Genomic DNA, 19333 nt, shown 5'->3' with positions numbered 1-19333 from the left:
ACTGACTTTGTCTCGTTCTCTTCGAACATACAATTATGAATGGAATTAAAATATTACGTTGATTTGTTTAATCTGCGCATGTATTCAGAATCAGAATAGAATTTATTGCCATGGTCAGTGGGGGTTCCACCAACTAGGGAAGTGCTTCGAAATAAAGTGCTGTTAATAGATAAAATAAAAATTAAATTAAATAAAAAAATAGTAATAAAATAAAGTAAATAAAAAATCGCTTAAATTTCATAAATACACGAATTAATACGTACATATGAATGTAGACTCACTGTGCTTGGAATGTAACCTGTTATGTGTCCACATTTACATTACAAGTCTTACCGAGCTAGATGACTCGGGCTTTTATTGTGAAACTATCCCAGAGCGGAAACGGCCGACGGAAGTTAGCCGGTGGCTGCTGAAGCCTGATGCTAACGTCCTGCTATTCCGTCAGAAGAGCGTTTATGAAATGTTTCTTGCCTCTTTTGACGACATTTCATGTTAACTGTGGTATTTTGATCAACACTTTCCGGTGATATCGGTAAGGCTCATTGTGTTTGTGGTGATACGCGATGAATCTGCGACGCTTTTTATTTGACTAGTCGTTTGTTTTGGTCACTGTTATTTTACATTCCTGTATTCGTCTTTGCAAACCAGGTTACATATTTACTTATTTATTTTTATAGCTGTATATTGCGGTTTGCCTTTATTTATTTAGGACAAACAATGCGCCATCGCAATGATGTGACTCGTGTATCCTGACCTCATTTTATTTTTGCGTCCTTAAACAATATTGATTTGAAAACAATACTTTTATGACACAACTGAATTATGAAGTATCGTCCAAGCGTTGGCTGGATTGAAAGGTGAAGTGAAGAGATCAGGACAAGCTGGTTAAATGTGTATTTAACGTCCATATTCAAGTGTATAACTACATCCCACAGCATCGTTCCTGTCGACGAGTCTGGCTCCGGCCAGTTTTCCCGTAGATGAAGATGTCTCTGGCCCAGCGGGTGTTCCTGTCCTGGATCTTCGCCCTGGTCTTCCTCATCATGCTGGTCCTCAAACTCGACTCCAAGATCCACTGGAACTGGTTCCTCATTTTCCTCCCCGTGTGGATCTTCGACACCATCCTCATCCTCATGCTGGTGGTCAAGATGGCGGGACGCTGCAATCCGGACTTTGACCCGCGGGATGGCGAGCAGAGCCTGACCAGGAAGGTCTGGTATCTGATGGCCTTGCTGTTGAAGCTGGCCTTCTGTCTGACCCTGTGCTCCCGGCTGGAGAGGCTGACCAACATATGGGCCTGCGTGGTGTGCGTCCCTCTCTGGGTGTTGATGGGCGGAGCCCTGGTGGAGCTGGGACACAGTGTTTTCCACTACAGGAGAGACTGAAAACTCTGCGCCGCGTTCAACAAATATTCCTGTTCTTGACTGAAGAGACTCGTCCAGCGTCCTCACATGGCCAAACTTGTTTACATTCAGTTTCTCTCACTTTCAACTCTGGTGTCTATCACACAGCCTGTAAATATCATGTCTATGTCACTGTGTTTTTATGGAACTCATCTTTGTTTGGCGACGTAAAGGATGCTACTGCTACTGATGCTTATATTGCTTTGCCATTGGATTAAATTATTTTTAACATCCTCCCACTTGTGCTTAAGAACCAGAGCTACAAAACATTGGTCCCTTTTCTCCTTCCCAGTTTGAGAGAAGACAACAGGACAGAGCTCACCAAAACCATAGCCTTGGATTCTCTATCGAGAACATTGAACATTGAACCGAAGGGTTTTGAACTATATATTTGACACACGTAGACATGAATACTCTGCCCCTTTTAAGGCCACCAGAACACCACACCATGGATTGTCCCACAATTTCACATTCCCAAGATGGCGCCTGCCCAGGGCCTCGCATCCACTGGACAGGAGATCTCACCATTATTCAGACTGGATGGCCGAGCCACCATCTGGCTTCTCTGGATCTTACGCGACAAACAACAAACCTACAAGTCAATTGAAGATTCTGAAGGCTCTGACCAGACGGTGAGATGTCCAACCTTTCACTCCGGACCATGGAGGTCACCAAACCAAAAAGACCGTCTCAGGTGACGAACAGAATTGGCGAAGACACGAGTCCGCTCTTCACTTTGAATTGGCCGGACTCGTTGGACTCGTTGGTACGTGGTCCTTCAAAAAGTCCTGAAACCGACTGTACATTTGTGGGACAAACCACATAAATAACAAATACCAGGTGACTACTTTGAACCATTTATTGAGCGGTTCTGATCAGAGTATAAATCACACTACCAAGTCTTAGGAAATAAAATGTATTTACAACAAAATTCACAACATTGGCTTCAAATAAAACAGACAGTAAATGATATAAATAAGTTCTATGGAAAATAAAACCTGTCTTACAAAAAATATATGCAATTTCTGTATACATATTCTCATTGGTGCTAATAACATCTAGACTGTACAGATTTGGTACTTACAGTATCATTTACAGCCCTGTGTGAGTCCACGCCCGGCCCAACAACTCGCTCCAGTGCTGGAGTGTCCGGAGCGAATCCTGCGGCGTCGAAGGTTCAGTAGGAGCTCAGTGGGTCAGTAAAGTGTTGCGAGTGATTCCTATGGGGGGCGGGGTGGGAGGGAAGGGCAGGGGGGGAGCGAGTTGTTGTCGGGTCGGAGCGGCCAGCACCGGAAACAAGTGCTTGAAGAGTGAAGCTAAGTAGTGCACAGGCACCGACACACGGGTCACATGACGTTTGATATAAAGCCTACGTACATTCTCTAACAGACGTGAAGTGAGCTACTTAGCTTACATTCTTGGGCCAAGCTAAAATCCTCGACGGGCACGTCCCCTTTATCGCGAACAAAGAGAAGCGGATCACCTCGCCAGAAAAAAAGGAAACAAAAAGGAAGCGCCCCGAAGCACTTTAGCGTGGCCTTCGCGTAAGTCGTACAGTAAAAGAACAAGTAGACATTCATATTAAAAAGTCTTTCTGCGGCGTGTGTGTCTTAAGCGTGTGTTTTATCGAGTGCTGCTGCGGCGGCGGTGGCGGCCGAGTGTCCTGCAGGGGTGTGGCCGGTTTACCCTGCTGCAAGTCTTTCACTTTTGGTCCTTTAAAGGGCACGACAGTCCGGCTCACGGAGCCCGGTTTAGAGGACGAGGAGCCCCGAGAGTCACTGTGATGTTTGGACCTGTTGTCGGTGAAGGACAGCGCCAGCGTCTGGTGGGCCTCCATGGGCTTGAAGAGGTCAAAGGTGATGAGCGTCCGAGGTGGTTTGTGGTCACCCGTCGAGGGGTTGGGCTTCTTCCTCTCGTCCTTACCGATGGGGTCTCTGTCCTTCTTCTCCTTCTTGACCTGGACGTTTGGAGGTCTGGGAGCTCCGGGCTTGGTGGGGGTGCTGGGGGCGCCCCCCTCCCGGTGCCCACTCTTTTCCTTCTTCCCGTGCGAGGACTTGTGCTTATGTCCGTCCTCTCTGTCGGGCCGGGCGATGGGCAGCACCTGTGCACCTCCCCGCTCCTTCTCATGCTCCTTCTCTCTCTTGACGTGAGGCTGAGACTCTTTGACCCACTTCTCCTCCGACATGGGAGCCGACTTCCCTCCCTCCCCCTTCTTCTCCTCCTCGTCTTTTTTCCTCGGCGATGGCGTCAAAGTGCTGCCGTCACTCTTGACCTTCTCCCTGTCTTTCCCTCTGTCCTTTTTCTCCCTCTCCCTGTCCTTACTCCTCTCCTTCTTCTCCTCCCTGGACCTGTCCTTCTCATCCTTATCCCTCTTCACCTTCTTGACTGGCGGCGTGCTGGAAGTGCTCGTGGAACTGTCTTTACTTTTCTCTTTCAGGCACGAAGGAGGAAGAGGAGGCGGTGGCGGCGGCAGAGGAGGAAGAACGATCTTCGGCAGTCTCTCTTCTTCGACTTCCTCCTCCATCTTGATTGGCAATGGAGACTTGAACAAAGTGTCGTCTGTAGCCTCTACTTGATGCTTCTGGGGATTCTGACATTCAGCTTCACCTTTCTCCTCCTCCTCCGCCTTCACCTGCACCTCCTTCTCAATCCTGGACTCACAAGTACTTAGCTCCACCTCTTCCCCTCTCTCCTTCAAGCCAGTTGAAGTGTCCATCATCTCCTCATGCTTCTCTTCTTCTTCCACCTTTAACACAGCAGAGGGAGCGTATGAAAGAAGACCATTCCCTCGCTCTGCATCATCATCATCCTCCTGCTTCGCTGCCTTCTCCACTTTTGGCTCTTCATCTTCGTGCTCCTCTTCCTCCTCCTCCTCCTCCTCCTCCTCCTCGTCCTCCTCCTCCTCTTTGACATGAACCAGGACCTCCTGAGAAGAGGCCTCCTCCTTCACCTCTTGGCCCTCTTCTCTTTCCTCCTCCTCCTCATGTTGGTGGTACTGTTTGAGCCGGATGTGCCAGGCCAGGCTGCAGACGGCTGAGACGGTCTTGAACTGGTGGACCACTCCCCTGGGGATGAAGTAGATGTCGTCATGGTAGAGCTGGATCCGTGCGTAGCGGATCCCCTCTCTCCTCAGCTGGTTCAGCTTGGCGTCGTCGATCCACTGAACACACTGTGGACCCGGAGAGAACCAAGTTAGAAGATGTTCCAGCTTCATTGCTACCGCGGATATCAACGGCCAACATGTTTACAGCTTGAGGAAAAGGTCTCTTCACTGTAGGAATGGGTGATAAAAAAAAGTTATCATGATGAATACATTTTAATTCTATTCCACGTGTTGAAGGATGAATAAGGATGAAACTTATTAGTGGAGTTTGTCTCCAACATCATTATTTGTTTATGTTTAAATATAATAGTTAAGTGTAGAGATGAGAAATTCAATGTTTCACGTCTCTGGTAGAAGCCGCTGGTGTCTGACAGACTGCTCTGCCAGCTTTATTGAGGGGTTAAATTGAGCCGTCTGTCTGCTGTATCTCATGTCTCTGAAAAGTTGACTTGAACTATGGAGCAGTCCGGACACATTTCCTAGATGCTATTGAAGAAATATTAGAAATCATGTGAATAAAGGATCATTTAGTCATATTGTATTTTCTCAAAATCATTATACAAACTCTCAGTCCTTTGCCTTGTGCGATGAAAAACCTTTTGACAATTCTCTCTAATAAAATGGTTGTTTTTCATTGCCATATTGAAGATTCTACGGATACTTTTACCGCTTCAGAATTTGTTGATGGTCCCTAACTGATGCCGGGTCGTAGCATTAGCGCTGCATGTAAGAATGTGTCCGCGATCAGTGAACCCTAAGCCAATACCGGAGCGGATGTCCGTCCAATATCAACCATTTTCACCAGGGTGTTCCGCCTAGGCGGCAGCGCAGCATGAGACCTGCATGTGATGATGTGAACCAAGGCAGACGACCGTGTCAGAGAACCTGTGAGGATCACTCCATCTAATAAAATAAACACGGATCCAGAGACTCAGAGTCGACCAGTGTCATTATCGAAGGTTGCCTGGATTAAAAAAACGTTTAAAACAATGATCATGAACCAAAGTCCACCACACTCTCCACAACTGTCACACTCCTGTGTCTTCTATCAAACGCAGCGGAGCTGGAGTGATGTCACGGTCTCATCATGTTCACGTGTGCAAGTCCGATGCAGCGAGTGCTGTGTGTTTATCGAATTTATCGTGAGATGCAGAATCGTCATTGTGGAGATTGTTTTTGGCATTATCGCCCTTCCCTACTTCACTGTATGTTCATCTTCTTTTCAAGTGAAACCATTTCTGTGCAATATCATAAGTTAAGTCTACCATTGTGCGAGGGCTCTATCTGGCACTTTCCGGTTTCCTATCAGGGGAATCTTTCTCACAAGTCACTTCCATCCAGGACACGAGGGGTCAAACGTTCTTCAACATGAAACCCACCTGAGACAGCGGAGGCTCATGGAGGTCCAGCTGCAGCCGCATGACTACATCCGGAAAGTCGGCGGCGTGGAAACACACAACGTCTTTGGTGATCCGAGCAGGTGCATCGCTGCTGCAAACAAAAGCATAAAATCCCCGGTCAACCAGGACCACTTCCACTGCAGCTGACTTTATTCCCGACGACAGAAGTCTCCAGCAGAGATAATTCATCCACTTTATTTTTAGCACCAACAAGTCCTGCAGTGGTTCTGCGCTCGTGTCACTGTGATCGACTGGTCGGTACAGCCAGCTGCTGGACAGTCTAGCAAGGTTTCGGAGGTTGAACATAAAAACTGTGTGCACTCACTCCTCTCCGCAGCGCACTGCCTTCAGCACGCCCACTGCAGCGGTCGTCTGCCTCTCGAAGCCCTGACCGATGTGATCGGCGTGCGCCCTCGTCCGGTCCTCAAACAGCATCTCTCTGGGCTCACTGGCTCGTGGAAGATACTGCAGGTTCTTTATCTCATTCGTGGACCTGGAACACAAATATTTGGAGTTGTATCGTGGGAAAACACCGCAGAGCGAGATAAGATTAAAAAAAAAAACTTGAAAATCACCCTCCTGCTATATGGGATTCTGCCACCTGCAGTCGGACTATTCACACTCACCTTTTCCTCTTGAAAGGGGACTTTGGCATGTCTGCCATGGGGATCATCTGTTCTCCAGGTCGGACCCACATGATGGGACCATCATCACTCTCAGTCGGGCTCTGCAATCGCAGGCTGGAAAACGTGCCCCAAGGCAGCGTTCTCTGAGAAACACAAAGAAAATAATACACTTCAGCATCTAGACACAACAGAGAACACACGGCTTCATCGATGAAACAGCTCCCTTTCACCCTTCAATCCTGCTGCAAGTCAACCTGTCTAGCTTTGGAACAGCGAGGAGTCCAGTACCTCAGGGACAAACAAAAACAAGCAGGGAAGCCCACTCACCTCCAGGAAGGGTGATTCCTCCAACATGCCGATGAACTCTGGGAAGTAGTCGCCAACCTCCTCGTCCACAGCACCGACCAGACTGACCTGGCGCATGGCCCCGGCGCGGTACGTTCCTTGGGAGTATGTCCGCTTCACCTGCAGCAGAAGACGAGCAGGGTTAAGCAAACAAAGAGGTTCTTTACACAAGGCCAGAAATTAGTTGGTGTTGGAGACAGTGTTTTCAGGACGGTGCATATGTGGCAGAGACATTGTCATTGATCAGGCAACTTGAATAGGGCTGCGAGTGCTGAAAACAACGCTGTCTAGCACACAAAGCAGCAACCAAAAGAGGAGATGTGACATTGACTGAAAAGGAAAAGGCTGATTTACATTCCACAGGTGAACACGGAGCTTTTATATTAAATAAAAAGACATTTTTGTATTCTGTCCTCTACTCTGTGCCTCTTCTTTGCTGCTTCCTTGTGCAGTCATGGTTCGTGCTGTTTCACTTCCGGACAAGTGCTTGAAAATAAAAATGTCGATGTGAAAAGGATGAAATACTGCGTGCATGGTTTCTTGATAGGGATGAACAGCAGATGTTGAACATTCAGAGAGTGACTTAACTACTAAAGTGCAACTGTGTAACCTGCAAATCAAGGCTCATTTTTGGTAAGAGGAAGCCACACACCACGGCTTTTCTAGCTCAGCTGGCTTCCTGAGGAAGGGACTGCTGCTGGCACTTGTGCATATTCCTGAGATATGTGGCATCTAAATAAAGTACCTCAACTAATACAAATGGAGCATTATATTTTCAAACACCAACACCTAAATGTGATGCAGTCGCCCCCAAAAACAACTTCTAAGAAGTCCAAGCATTTGTTCTTCTTCTTTCGGCTTCTCCCTTCAGGGGTGGCCACAGTGGATCATCTTCCTCCATCTCACCCTGTCCTCTGCTTCCTCTTCTCTCAAACCTACCTATTCCCCAGAATGAAGTGGCACATCTATGAACATTCATCTTCAATTTAGCAGTTTGTGTTGAGAGAAAACAAGCATTATTTCAACACTAGTGCCTGGAGGTGTTGACAAAACTTAAGCATCAACATACACACCTTAAAATGACCACATTGACACATTAAACTATAACTCAAAATGGATATGAATCATTGATGGACAGGCCTAAACTAAGGGCACACTTAGATCTCTGCCGTCACGGTGTAGCAGCGCATGTCCCGCTGACTGGGAGGCAGAAGTGAACAAATGTCAACATCAAAGTGTCCGCTTCACTCCAATAGACTTGAGCAAGCAGGTCTGACGCGCGGAACAGCTCATGAATATTAATTGCGTTTCAGAATTCAAGCCTGCTCGCATTTTGTAACCCAGCAATACTGTACTGCAGGAGCGCGCAGGCGGAGTAATGATATCGTCTTCTGCTCCAGTGAGCAGGATTTCAATCAGGCGACCACTTTTGAGGAAAGACTGAGAACAATAAAACCATTTGCAACCGTATATACAAGAGCTAGAAGCAGTTGCAATAACCCGAGAAACTGATAAAGCATGAATCCAAGTGAGACGAGTTCAGCGAGACTTGCTCATTAACTCTACAGGAAATACAGTAGCTGCGGATCTGAGGGAACTGGATCCATCATGACTAGACCGTCATATGTTTACACACACAAGGGTCACAAGAGTGACCCTTGATAGAATTGTGCAGTTTAAGTGAAACAGCAGTGGCCCACAGCTCAATCCCTGAGGAATCTCAACTCCGAAGTCAATAGGACTGGCTGCATTCAAGCCCAAAAATCTTCCCGTGAATAAGACGAAATTTCTATGCCAACGACTCTCCCTGATAGAAAGAAAAAGCATGTGCACCCACGCCGAATGATGTAAATTCAGAAGAACTGGTCTTGACAGGTTTGTAAAACAAACTGGTACAAACAGTAAACAAACATTTCTCTGTTTCATTACCTGCATTACTAAAATCTGTCCCCAACATCAAAGCATGACTTTGCGTCACAGATCATTTCATCTATATATATTTTGAGTTACATTTAACTCACAACACAATAATGGTGCAGTGTTTATTAAGAACGGGCTTCAACACTTGAGTAGTGGTGTACTGTATATGTGAGTGTTGAGGCGCTGAACTGACTTCACAGTCATCGATGATGAATAATACACGAAAGACATTACACTAGTTTAGTTACATTTATAATAATGAGAAGTTGATCACTGATCTTCCAAGTCAGACGACCGCACCAGAAAATACTTCAATCTACGAACCAACACTGACTTAGAGTCTCAGTAACTACGAACGTATACTTGAGAGTTTAAAATATCAAGAATACGATCAAACAAAAGTCCTCCAGACTCTCCACACTGCTATGTTTAGTTGTTGGTTCGCAGCAGAGATGGAGATGTCACGTTGATGAATAGTAGACACTTCAACAAACCAGCAGGATGAGAGCTTGAACTGTCCAGTTTATGTATTAATATATGATTACCGCAATACTGTTTTTTTTGTCCCACCAATATTCTCAAACGGGCTCCTATTCAGTGTGTATCAGTGAGTTACAGAACCTTCCCACAGCGCTGCACAGTTAAGGCAGTTCAGGCTGTGGTTACCGCTCATGTATGAGCGCAGTGTAGGTTGATCGTAGAGCTCCTAGTAAGGCTTAATCCAGAAATTTCAGTGAATACCATTCTTAATCATTTACTGTAGCAGAATAGAAATGGTTTCAAGGCACAATATTTATTGTTGGATCAATGAATCAACTCATTAATAAACGTTTGAACGATTATGTCTGACAAGTTATCTACTTGAAGAAAATCAATTTTTCTAGATGTGTGACTCCACACACAGATAGCTTTATCATCTCATATTAAAATAAATGCAAAAGTAGACATGCCATACCCGGGGGAAAAAAGAGGGTCACATGTCCAGGGTAAAGCTAATTGGATACGGACAGACTGTGGCTGTCTCTTATGTATTCCAATTCCTGAGGTTTCTGGTGTGTGGCAGTGTTAAAACAGACTCAGCAAGATGAGAGAAATCTATGTTATAAGTCAATAACAGTGTTTGCAAGAGACCAGCTAAAACAGCTAACTATTGACACCAAAGGTTTAACAAAAACTTCAAGTTGTGTGAGTCACTATACAGCTAGACATAGAGGTGCGACCTACAACTGCCCATGTACGGGTGTTTTCAATACTTTCATACTTGCACAGAGCACACGGAGAGAGTACAGAAAATATTGCAGCAAGAATAATGATACACGATTCTGTGATACACTAATGATTTGTTTTCTTAGAAGGGTTTGATGAAGACAAGTGACAGTTTTCTGACACTTAATCGACAATTGAAGGAGGAAAGCCTGGAAAACAAGTCACTCACAAACAATCAACATCAAACTCAGCTCATAATTTCAACACTTAACTGTGGGGAAACGTGGCAGCTGACCAGCTGTAGATTTCAAGACACTTTCCAGTAGATTTATTTTTCAAAATTACAGGAGAAAATGAAACTTTTAACCAACTAAACTGTGAAATCACCCTGACAGTTCCACTCCAGCCTGGTTTTATTGAGAACAGCCAGAGAAGGAAAAGTCCATCTGCGTGTGTTGCAGACCACATGAGCACGAGTCGGATCTGATTACAAAGCAGCGTTTGGACCGCCAGCCTGGGCCAGATCTCGCTAAGATTTCCTGCCCAGTGAGAGGTCCCTGGACAGAATAATTTTAGGTTTGCTCCACCTGTAACCATTCGACTAATCTGGGTTTACAGCCAACTTACGGATGTGGTCAAAGAAGATTTACAGCACATCTAAATTAGCGATGTAACAGCTCAAATACCAGGATCTAATCATCTACTATGAGGTTCAGGGCAAGTTAGAAATTAAACCAAAATATGGCTTCAGATGTGCACACAATCCACTTCGCCCACTTGCTGCTGCCGTAGCCGGCTGCTCCTCCTACTACAAATTCAAAACATTCCAGTAACTTCAGTCTTACCAGCCGCGATTTCAAATGCGGATTCTACCCAAGTACATGAAGTCCAGATCAAGATTATTAAAAACACTTTTGTCCGTTTAGCACATTTTTTTCTCCCCATCTGTCTTCAGTCTGTGTGAATAATTTGGCAGAAGAAAGCCTGAGCCTCTATAAGCTTTTTTTTTTTTTTAATACAATGCTAAAATGTATTGAAAATCTTTGTAATGGTGTAGTGGAGAAGTTAGAATACCATTGACTCAGTGATGATCTAAATATCTGTCAAGACAAATTCATGCAGCATTTATAGTCAGCAGCCAAAACTATTTAACCTGCAGATGCAAGATTCAAATGAAGGCAACATCCTGCTGCTAAGACTCTCCAGGAAAACTTAACACCATTTAGACAACCTTCGCTCTGCACAGGCAAAGATACTAAATGCACAATAATGAACGTCACAATACAAAGCCAGCAAGGTGACCCCTGTTGAGGCGCAGAGGGAGCAAATGAAAGGTTTAGGATTTCGAGAAGAAGAACCAACGCCAGAGGAGTGAGGGGAAAAAAAAAACAACCTTCATATGACCACCAGTGTTCAGAGACGTTCACATGTTTGTTTCCTCTCCTTATAATTTAAAAGCTGGAGTGGAGGGGGGCCGCAGCCATGTGCAGTTGACATCAAGGGGGAGGCATTCTGGACAGGTCACAACCCCTTTAAAAGACTTCATTAAAACGATCCACTATAGCTGTACCATCGTCAAATGTAAAAGTAACTGTGTGAGACTCACACAGTCAAGATGTTGCCTTGTGTGTTCTGTGTTAGATCAAAGGAAGAGTGTCTCCACATGCGAGATCTGACTGTCGATAATCTTGAGACCAACAAACACGGGCCAGTCTAAACCCAACCAAAAGTTTAGTGAGCGATGCACATAAATGACCTACAGGAATACCTCAAATCCCAATGTAAAGGACCACAGAGAGAGTCCATTTGAAGTGTGACATTTTGGAAAGGAAGAATTACAGTTAGTGTTTTGTAAGGGGTGACTGATCGAGGAAAGCACACATTTCTAAATAAACCTAGAACTGCTGGCCAACAGAGGGAACTACAGCACTCATTCTCAGAAAAGCTAGCCGCAACAGAAACGTCATGTAAGCAGCCGTGGCTCTGACATTGTGTGAAAGTCAAATGTACGCTGCTTGGCTACCAAAGCCGCCCAACCGTGCGACAGCAGCAACCACCTTCGTCTAACAAAATAACACAAACAAAACATGAAAAAGAAAAAAAGGTTTTGGCGCTACTGTGTTTGTCCTTTTCAAGACTTCAACAAATACTTTACAAAGTTAATATGATGCAGATGCCTTGTTTCTCAATACAAGTTCTCTTAATTTTGGAGTTTGGCACTTACAAATACTGAAGTAAAATACACTGAGAATAAATTAAATAATAATAATTGCTTAACATTGCTGGAATCTTATGTTTTTACAAAGTTAATTTCCAGTACAACACAGATATGTTGCTTATATGCAGTGTTAACTACAGTATTTCCAGCTAAGGAGGAACCAGTGACAATTGCTTTACCATGTTGTGAAGAGCTTTTCGCAAAAACAAAGACAACAATACAGTTGTCAATATTACAGCATGTTAATAATACCGGTGGAGGACAGAGAACCTTTCAAGCTCCTTAAGCAATCAGACATTATTGAGGCACATCTGAAATTATGATTTAGCCTCGTCATAGACATTAATAATAAACGCTTACTCAAATTACAGCCATTTATGAGCTGCTGACTAATCTTGTTCTCAGAATAAGTGCCACTACTAGATGACAGTATCAAAAGTGAACTTGTGAGCGATCATGGAAGTCTCTGCATATGACTTAAGGTAAAGGGTTTTCAACAGCTTCTGCAAAAGAGTAACTAATGTTAAAATCCAACTTTCCTGACTCATGCATTTCTTTCAAATGTTGAAGTCCTCCCCTCCATGATGCAGTAAGTCTAGTCATGATGACGCTCCAGTTTTGCTTTATACAGTTCCCTTCCGTCCGAAATCTCGGCGAACAAGACTTCGAGAAGTCCACTGCTACGTCACAGCTCTGAACCTCCACCTCCGTACTGCACCGAGCTGTGGCAGAGACTAGTCCAGTTTGCATCAGATCATAAATGTAACCTAATGTATGACTCATGTTAGTTCAGCATTTAACATTGTTATGATCTTTACAACACCTGTTATGAGAGCTCATGAAAAACACTCTCTCCCAAAGGTGACATTATCTCTGACTTCGAGCAATGTGCCTGACATCACCACAGCGTGTGACAGACAGAACAGAGCAAAGTCTCATTCTAACCAGTATTAAACTCAAAAGCAGTCTTTATTCATTTTGGAGACAGACTCTGTCATTAACGCTGCATTCTCCTCCCTTGCTCACAGTTATACCTTTACTTTGAGTCTGGTGGCGTCACCGTCCTGCGGTCAACGAAAGCAGGAGCTACGCTGATTTTCATCATCAAGTGCATGGACAGGACGGCGCATGTCAGCTTGCATGGAGTGATGAGGACGTGCGGCTTAGGCTGTGAGAGATTTTAACTTTCAAGTGTGCCGTTTATATGGTGTTCAAGAGTGCAGGGAGATGCTTCTGTTTGACAGCAGCTGCTCGCTGACGGTTTCCTCCCAACCAATCACAGCAAAGTAGCCGTGGCTGGGGCGAACAAGACTTCAGCTGCCTGGAAACTAAGCGCTTACGATGGGCGGGCCTTATGCACATTTTCTAATGTAAATAATTTTAAATTATAATGTTTTGTGCAAACATATGTTCCTTCGATGTCTTATATTATTTTAGAAGACACTGAAAATGATAGATTGGTTCCTCTTCAATAATCAGAGGCACGTTTCAATAAAGACAAATGCAGAAGTGACAAGGTGAGACTGAAGGACTGACTCAAAGTTAGAGAAAAATAAAGTGAAGTTGTCACTTGAGCATTCAGTTCTAACCATTTTAGCGAACATTGCAATTATCAAAGTTTTTTAAGGCAACACTATTATTATTATTATTATTGTCCCTCATCTGTGTTGTAGCACCACAGCATGTGTTTGTTTTATGAGAGTTGTATCTACTCTAAGATGTAGTATTTACAATTTACCAGCAGTTCTTAGGCAAGCAAAAAGTTTGTGTCAAGTGTTTATGCATGAAGACGCAAACACAAAAATACACAAGGCAGTGCAGGTTTTACCTGAGAGTGAAAGTTGATCATTGTTGTTGTCTCTATATCCTTCTTCCCTAGCACCTCCATCTTCACGGGTGCGTTTGGAAACTTGTACGAGAAGTAGTCCAGGAAATCTGGGAGGTAGGACGCAGCTCCATGGATGATTCCCATTACAAAACATGCAGCCTGGGATTCGTCCTCGCTAAATGACAAAGTCACAAATTCCTGAGCAAACCGCTGCATCTCCGCAGGAGGAAGACAGGCGAGCTGCTCGCTATAAGCGTGGGCCACTGATGCGCCTCCATTCGCCTGCTGCTCAATGTGAATCAGATGGCCAAACTCCAGACCAGGTATTCCAGGTGCTGGCGAACAGTGAAGTGGTGAGCCGTAGCTCAGTCTGTCTCTGACAAGGGAAGGGATGGAAGTAGGAGCAGTGATAGAAGGATCTTGTTGGTGTTGCATCAGTGTGTTGTGAAGAAATGCTCCGGTGCTGATGCTGCTGTTGTTGTTGTTTCCATTGATGCGACCGATTAAATCTGGCAGACCCAAAGACACTCCAGAACAAACGGTCTGGCAAGAGCGGTGATACATCTTAGGTCGGTTGTGTCTCTCTTTCGTACGCTCGCCATCTTTGTGCTTCTTTTTCTTTTTCTTCTTGAGTTTCTTCAGAAGCAGGTCTTCCTCCGAAGTGGCTTTGAGTTTCTCCTTGGACTCTGTGATTAAAAGCAAAATGTTAAAAAAATGTACATGGATGGCAATGTGGTTCACCACAGCGATAGCTTTTTAACATCCTTGTTATTGGACCATGGCTGGGAACCGCAGTTGAGGGGAAAAAAAGTGGCATCAAAATCTTTTAATTTCAAACACGGAAATAAATCATTGTACATTCAATTTAAAATCATGTTGGATCGAGAAAGAATAATACATAAGGACGGCATGAAACCACTTGTGAACATTTTATATTTACCTTTGCGTGGAGAAAACACTTCACCGTTTTCTCTTGACATGTCATGTTCGGGAGGCAATTTGTGATTTTTCCACTCTTTATTCTTGTCCTTTTTCTTTTCTTTATCCTTATTTTTAACACGTTCATCTACAAAGTGGGAGAGAGAAAAGTGAAATCTACATCCGTGCAGACACAAACCTACCAACATTTCCACGTGTTTGCGCGACCATCTGGGCCTAATAAATATTGGGGCCTACGGCACATATTATTACGTAATGTTGCCAAAATCATTTTTGGTATAATTTAGCTTGACGGGCGAGTTACATTTCGTGTCTGGCGTGGGCTGGTGTGCAGTGTGGCCGCGGGGACCCACCTCTCCTCGGTGCTTTCACGTCACCGTTCTCCGTCTTTGTATGGCAGCTAGCTGGGCTCACTCTCTCCACAGCCGCGGAGGCACCGTGCTGCGCTTCGCTGCTCTTCTGCTTCTCCTTGTGACGCTTTTCTCTCGCCTTCTTGACTTTGGGTGGTGAGGCGAGGAAGTTGCTTATCTTAAAGATCTTCCGAGCGGGAGCGGACGGCACCGCCGCGGTGGCGATGGAGTGGCTTGCCTTGGCCGGGCCGAAACTCCATTTCGCTGGGCTCACACAACTCTGCTTCCCGTTGTGTTTTTCCTCTCCATTGAGCGTCCTGTGCTTCAGGCTCTTCTCCTCTAAACGAACTTTCTTCGGGGTTGGCGGGTAAATATCGCTGGAAGACTGCGGTCGACTCTCTGGTGGACGTTTAGCTATCAAGGGTTTGGGGGAATTTGTTTTGCTGTTTGCTGCGAAATGCATGGAGTCCACGGACTCGGCCATCTTGGAAGTTTCTATTTTTTACGGTCAGACGTAACTGGTGCGTCAGAAGCAGTTTGGAGGCGGGGCTTGTGGTGTTACGTAAGACGTACGGCGGGACTCTAAGCAACCCCGCAGGTCAGATGAACTTTTATTTAAAATTGTATTGAACTTTTAAAAATAAATAAAATGCTCAGTGATTCAAAACTCTGTCACTTGGTGTGGAAGCAACTTTGAAAGTGAAATGACTTTTCATCTCTGTAGCAATTCACATATACACTTCTTTATTAAAAATATGAGAGTTTCATCAAATTTTCTGTGGATTGTTGTTTTTATTTTATTTTACGGTATTCATTTTTAACTCATCATAATGTATTTAATTGTATTTTTTCTACAGTAATTTATGTATTTATTTATTAAATACAAGACTTCCCTCCATTTTCTAATCACTTCTTCGAGGCGTGTCTTCTTCAATAAATATCACTAGTTTAATTTTTCAAAGACGCAATGCAACGTAGCCACATACAATACCACTAGATGGCAGTCAAATCACAAAAACATTATCATCAGCTCTTAGCGCCTTTATTACATAAACAACATGAACTGCATTTATCATTCGGTGTCATCGGTGTTATGTTAAATCTCATTTTAGAGACATAAATATTTTTTAAGAGCGTGTTTGTTGTGACAAGTTCGATCACCGATTCACGCACGATGGTGGAAACTTAACATTTCTTCATCGGATTATTTCAAGCACTTCCAGTGTTTCCTCTATCGCGCCCTCTCACTCGAGGAACAATTAAAAAACAAATCCCAGTCCAGTCTGATTCATCCCCGATCACTGTTTACTTCAGAAAGACATCTGCTCTTTGGAACTCTGGCATCTTTTGCAGAAAGAGGCAGATTGTAAACACATTCGAGGCTCAGACTGAAAATACTTTTTGGATACACAAGCGAGCTAATTTATGAGTCACTTTCATTTTACAGCCCACATTTTGATCCATTACATTTTGCTCTTGTCAAGTATGTTAACACACAGAAATTGAGTCAATTCTCTTATTCTTTGAGTGAAATTGGGCTTAAATCTCTTTCACTTCCATAAAATGTAACGTTATCTTGCTGTACATTATAAACATATCTTGATTTACAGATAGTTCAAGGTGTGGATAAGTCAACTGCCGCACCCGGAATAGATATGATTTTCCCCCTCATATCCAACTGAGTTGCCATCCCCACCCCACATTTGTCTTTTTCCTGATGGGCAAAATGTTACTGATGTCTTCAGCTCCAACAGCTGCGAGTGTGCTCTAAATATTATTGTAGCATTGGCAGAGGAAAGGAGTTGTATCAACACACCGGGGTATTTTAAGTGCACTTCATCAAACCCATCAGCGTTTTGTCTCATTATGACTATTATCAGAAAAGTCACAGCTGGAAAATTGCACTCGGACTTCCCCACTTGCTTAGAAGTTATGTAAGATCATACCAGTGACCTGGATGGTTGGAGGAAAACAACTCTTTTGGTCAGTTCCCACCTTAACCCCTCGTGCTCATCTTTCTCTCTTAATAGAGTTAAAGCTAGAGGCTAGTAAAGAGGATGACTCAGAGCTATCTGGTGATGCTGCTCTCCAAGGAATTTGGAACAGATGTGAAGTCAAGTGACCGAAGGCGAAGGGCTCACAAGAAGAAAGTCTATGTCAGTTACTAAAAAGAAAGTAGCTTCATGCACTTTGATTGAAGCACTACAGCAGTGGAGGTTTTCTACTTCACATTTTGGCAACTCAATTAAAACTCCCCAATGAAGACAGGCAGCGGGAGAGTGGCACAACTGCAGATGTCGAGTTCAGTGCAGTTCGACTGGAAACTGATCTCTTATGCACAAAACAGACAGCTACAGAGGCTCCTCTGCCCGAAGTGGATGCTGGTGAAGCCGTCTGCCAAAGGAGCTGGTTCTGAAGGTTCCGGTGTTTGTTGAGCTCAGTGTTTATATGATCCTGGGCAGCGATTGCTCTGAGACAACTCACCGAGAGAATTCAAAACACTGTCTCCTATAGGAGGGCACACTCATGAAGAAAGGCCTTAAATGGATAAAGAGTCAGGGCATCTGTGGAATAGTAAGACTTATTGGCCGCTGCTGGAACACATGGCTTTTCGGGAAGACAAAGTCTGCATGCATTCTGAGAAGTGTGGTCAAGAACGAGATGTTTGAATCTGAAGCAGAAAATTATTAACACATTCTGTCTTCATCTCCTACATCCCTGATGACTGGAGAAGGAAGGGCCACCATTACCTAACCCAAGTGTTGAGAAACCTCTCGGCTTTGTAGCCCAGTCACTGGAGAACACTGCGTCTCATCGGAGGGGTTGCTGCCCCCTGCAGGGTGGCAAGTTCATTAACATTTCTCATGTCAAGGAGTGATGTACCAATATCGAAACCTCTCCTCAAAGACTGGGCAGACTGTGGTGAGAATAAGAAGACGGCAACATACACAAGCTACACTTCCATTTCGATGCAGTTTCAGCGATTAAAAGCAGCAATTAAAAGACGAATTAAACTCATATTATTTTGTTCATATTATGCCGCCTGGCATGATTTCATTCTTCTGTTTTCTGTTTTTCAATTTCAATGTAGTGGCTACTTTCTAGACTTTTAGTGGGTTGCTTGCTTCTGTCCCAGTTGGACTGAGGGATCCCAAGACATTCCCAAACTAGGCTGGAAATCCAGGTTTTTATACCAGACCCTCTTTTAATTAATACCTGACTGCACCCCACCTGACAGTTGTTTAATATTAGTCGATCGATCACACCTTATACATAGATCTAGCTTTTCATCCACGTGATGGAACTCTTTAACTGTTGTAGTGCATTATGGGACTGTCGTGCGAGATATTTTTCCACCACACCTGCGGCCACTTGCAGTTGGAAGTCCCTGTTTTGCCTCTATTTTTCATGCGCGTTGCACACTTAATGATTTGCAGAACTCTCCCGATGATAACACCACAAAACGATTATGACAGCAGCTGTATTGGGAAAGAGATCATGCTGATACAGTAATGGAACAGAAGTCTCTAACTTGTATAAACACTATTTTTTTCCCTCACCATCCTGTGAACATCCTGAAGCATCAAAGATAAGCGTTCCAGTAAATCCCAGCGCTATCTGCCTTAACACACCGCAGAGCTGATAAAAAAGGGGGTAAATGTAAAGTGAACTTTAATAGAAGCCTATATCACATAGGAATGTAGAAAAACTCAACTCAATAAAACCATAGCAACATGCCCTGCAGTTTCATAACTTATTCTCATATTGTTTTTGTCAGACAAATGGTTTCCTTAGTCATTAGTGACAACAGCTGAGAAGTCTCCTCTGCAAGAGCGGAATTCCCCAATGGGTTTATTCGAATGTTTTAAAACCCTGAAGTGCTCACATTTTTACTCATAGAATTTAAACAGTTTGAGAAAAAATATCAGTGAAAAAAGTGTGAAACCTCTGGTGCTGCTGTTAACGTCAAAGGTGTTGGTACTGCATGAACATAG

At 44.1% G+C, this 19333-nt stretch overlaps 2 protein-coding genes across 2 annotated transcripts; one reads left to right on the top strand and one right to left on the bottom strand.

Annotated features, from left to right (window-relative positions):
- Window positions 1-382: 382 nt before the first annotated feature.
- tmem60 (transmembrane protein 60) lies at window positions 383-1637 on the top strand. Its single transcript, XM_053885108.1, has 2 exons — window positions 383-532; window positions 936-1637. Exon 2 carries the CDS (start codon window positions 981-983, stop codon window positions 1383-1385), a length of 405 nt encoding a protein of 134 aa, XP_053741083.1. The 5' UTR covers window positions 383-532; window positions 936-980; the 3' UTR covers window positions 1386-1637.
- Window positions 1638-2248: 611 nt separating this feature from the next.
- On the bottom strand, window positions 2249-15830 carry LOC128770526 (lysine-specific demethylase RSBN1L-like). Its single transcript, XM_053885089.1, has 8 exons — window positions 15342-15830; window positions 14990-15115; window positions 14050-14735; window positions 6860-6997; window positions 6533-6675; window positions 6232-6399; window positions 5886-5997; window positions 2249-4572 (listed from the first exon to the last, which is right to left on the bottom strand). The coding sequence occupies exons 1-8, from the start codon at window positions 15820-15822 to the stop codon at window positions 2980-2982; spliced, it is 3447 nt and encodes a 1148-aa protein (XP_053741064.1). The 5' UTR covers window positions 15823-15830; the 3' UTR covers window positions 2249-2979.
- Window positions 15831-19333: the final 3503 nt, after the last annotated feature.

The sequence above is a fragment of the Synchiropus splendidus genome, chromosome 14 (assembly GCF_027744825.2).
Source record: "Synchiropus splendidus isolate RoL2022-P1 chromosome 14, RoL_Sspl_1.0, whole genome shotgun sequence".
NCBI classification, from domain to species: domain Eukaryota; kingdom Metazoa; phylum Chordata; class Actinopteri; order Syngnathiformes; family Callionymidae; genus Synchiropus; species Synchiropus splendidus.
Note: the sequence above shows the minus strand (reverse complement) of the source record. Positions and strands in the feature narration are given on the sequence as shown.

Coding starts and splice junctions, on each gene's coding strand:
- tmem60 (XM_053885108.1), top strand. CDS start 981: ATGAAGATGTCTCTGGCCCAGCGGGTGTTCCTGTCCTGGATCTTCGCC.
- LOC128770526 (XM_053885089.1), bottom strand. CDS start 15,822: ATGGCCGAGTCCGTGGACTCCATGCATTTCGCAGCAAACAGCAAAACA. Junction 14,736..14,989: donor AGTGTTTTCTCCACGCAAAG/GTAAATATAAAA, acceptor TTTTAATCACAG/AGTCCAAGGAGAAACTCAAA. Junction 6,998..14,049: donor TGATCAACTTTCACTCTCAG/GTAAAACCTGCA, acceptor CTTCTGCTGCAG/GTGAAGCGGACATACTCCCA.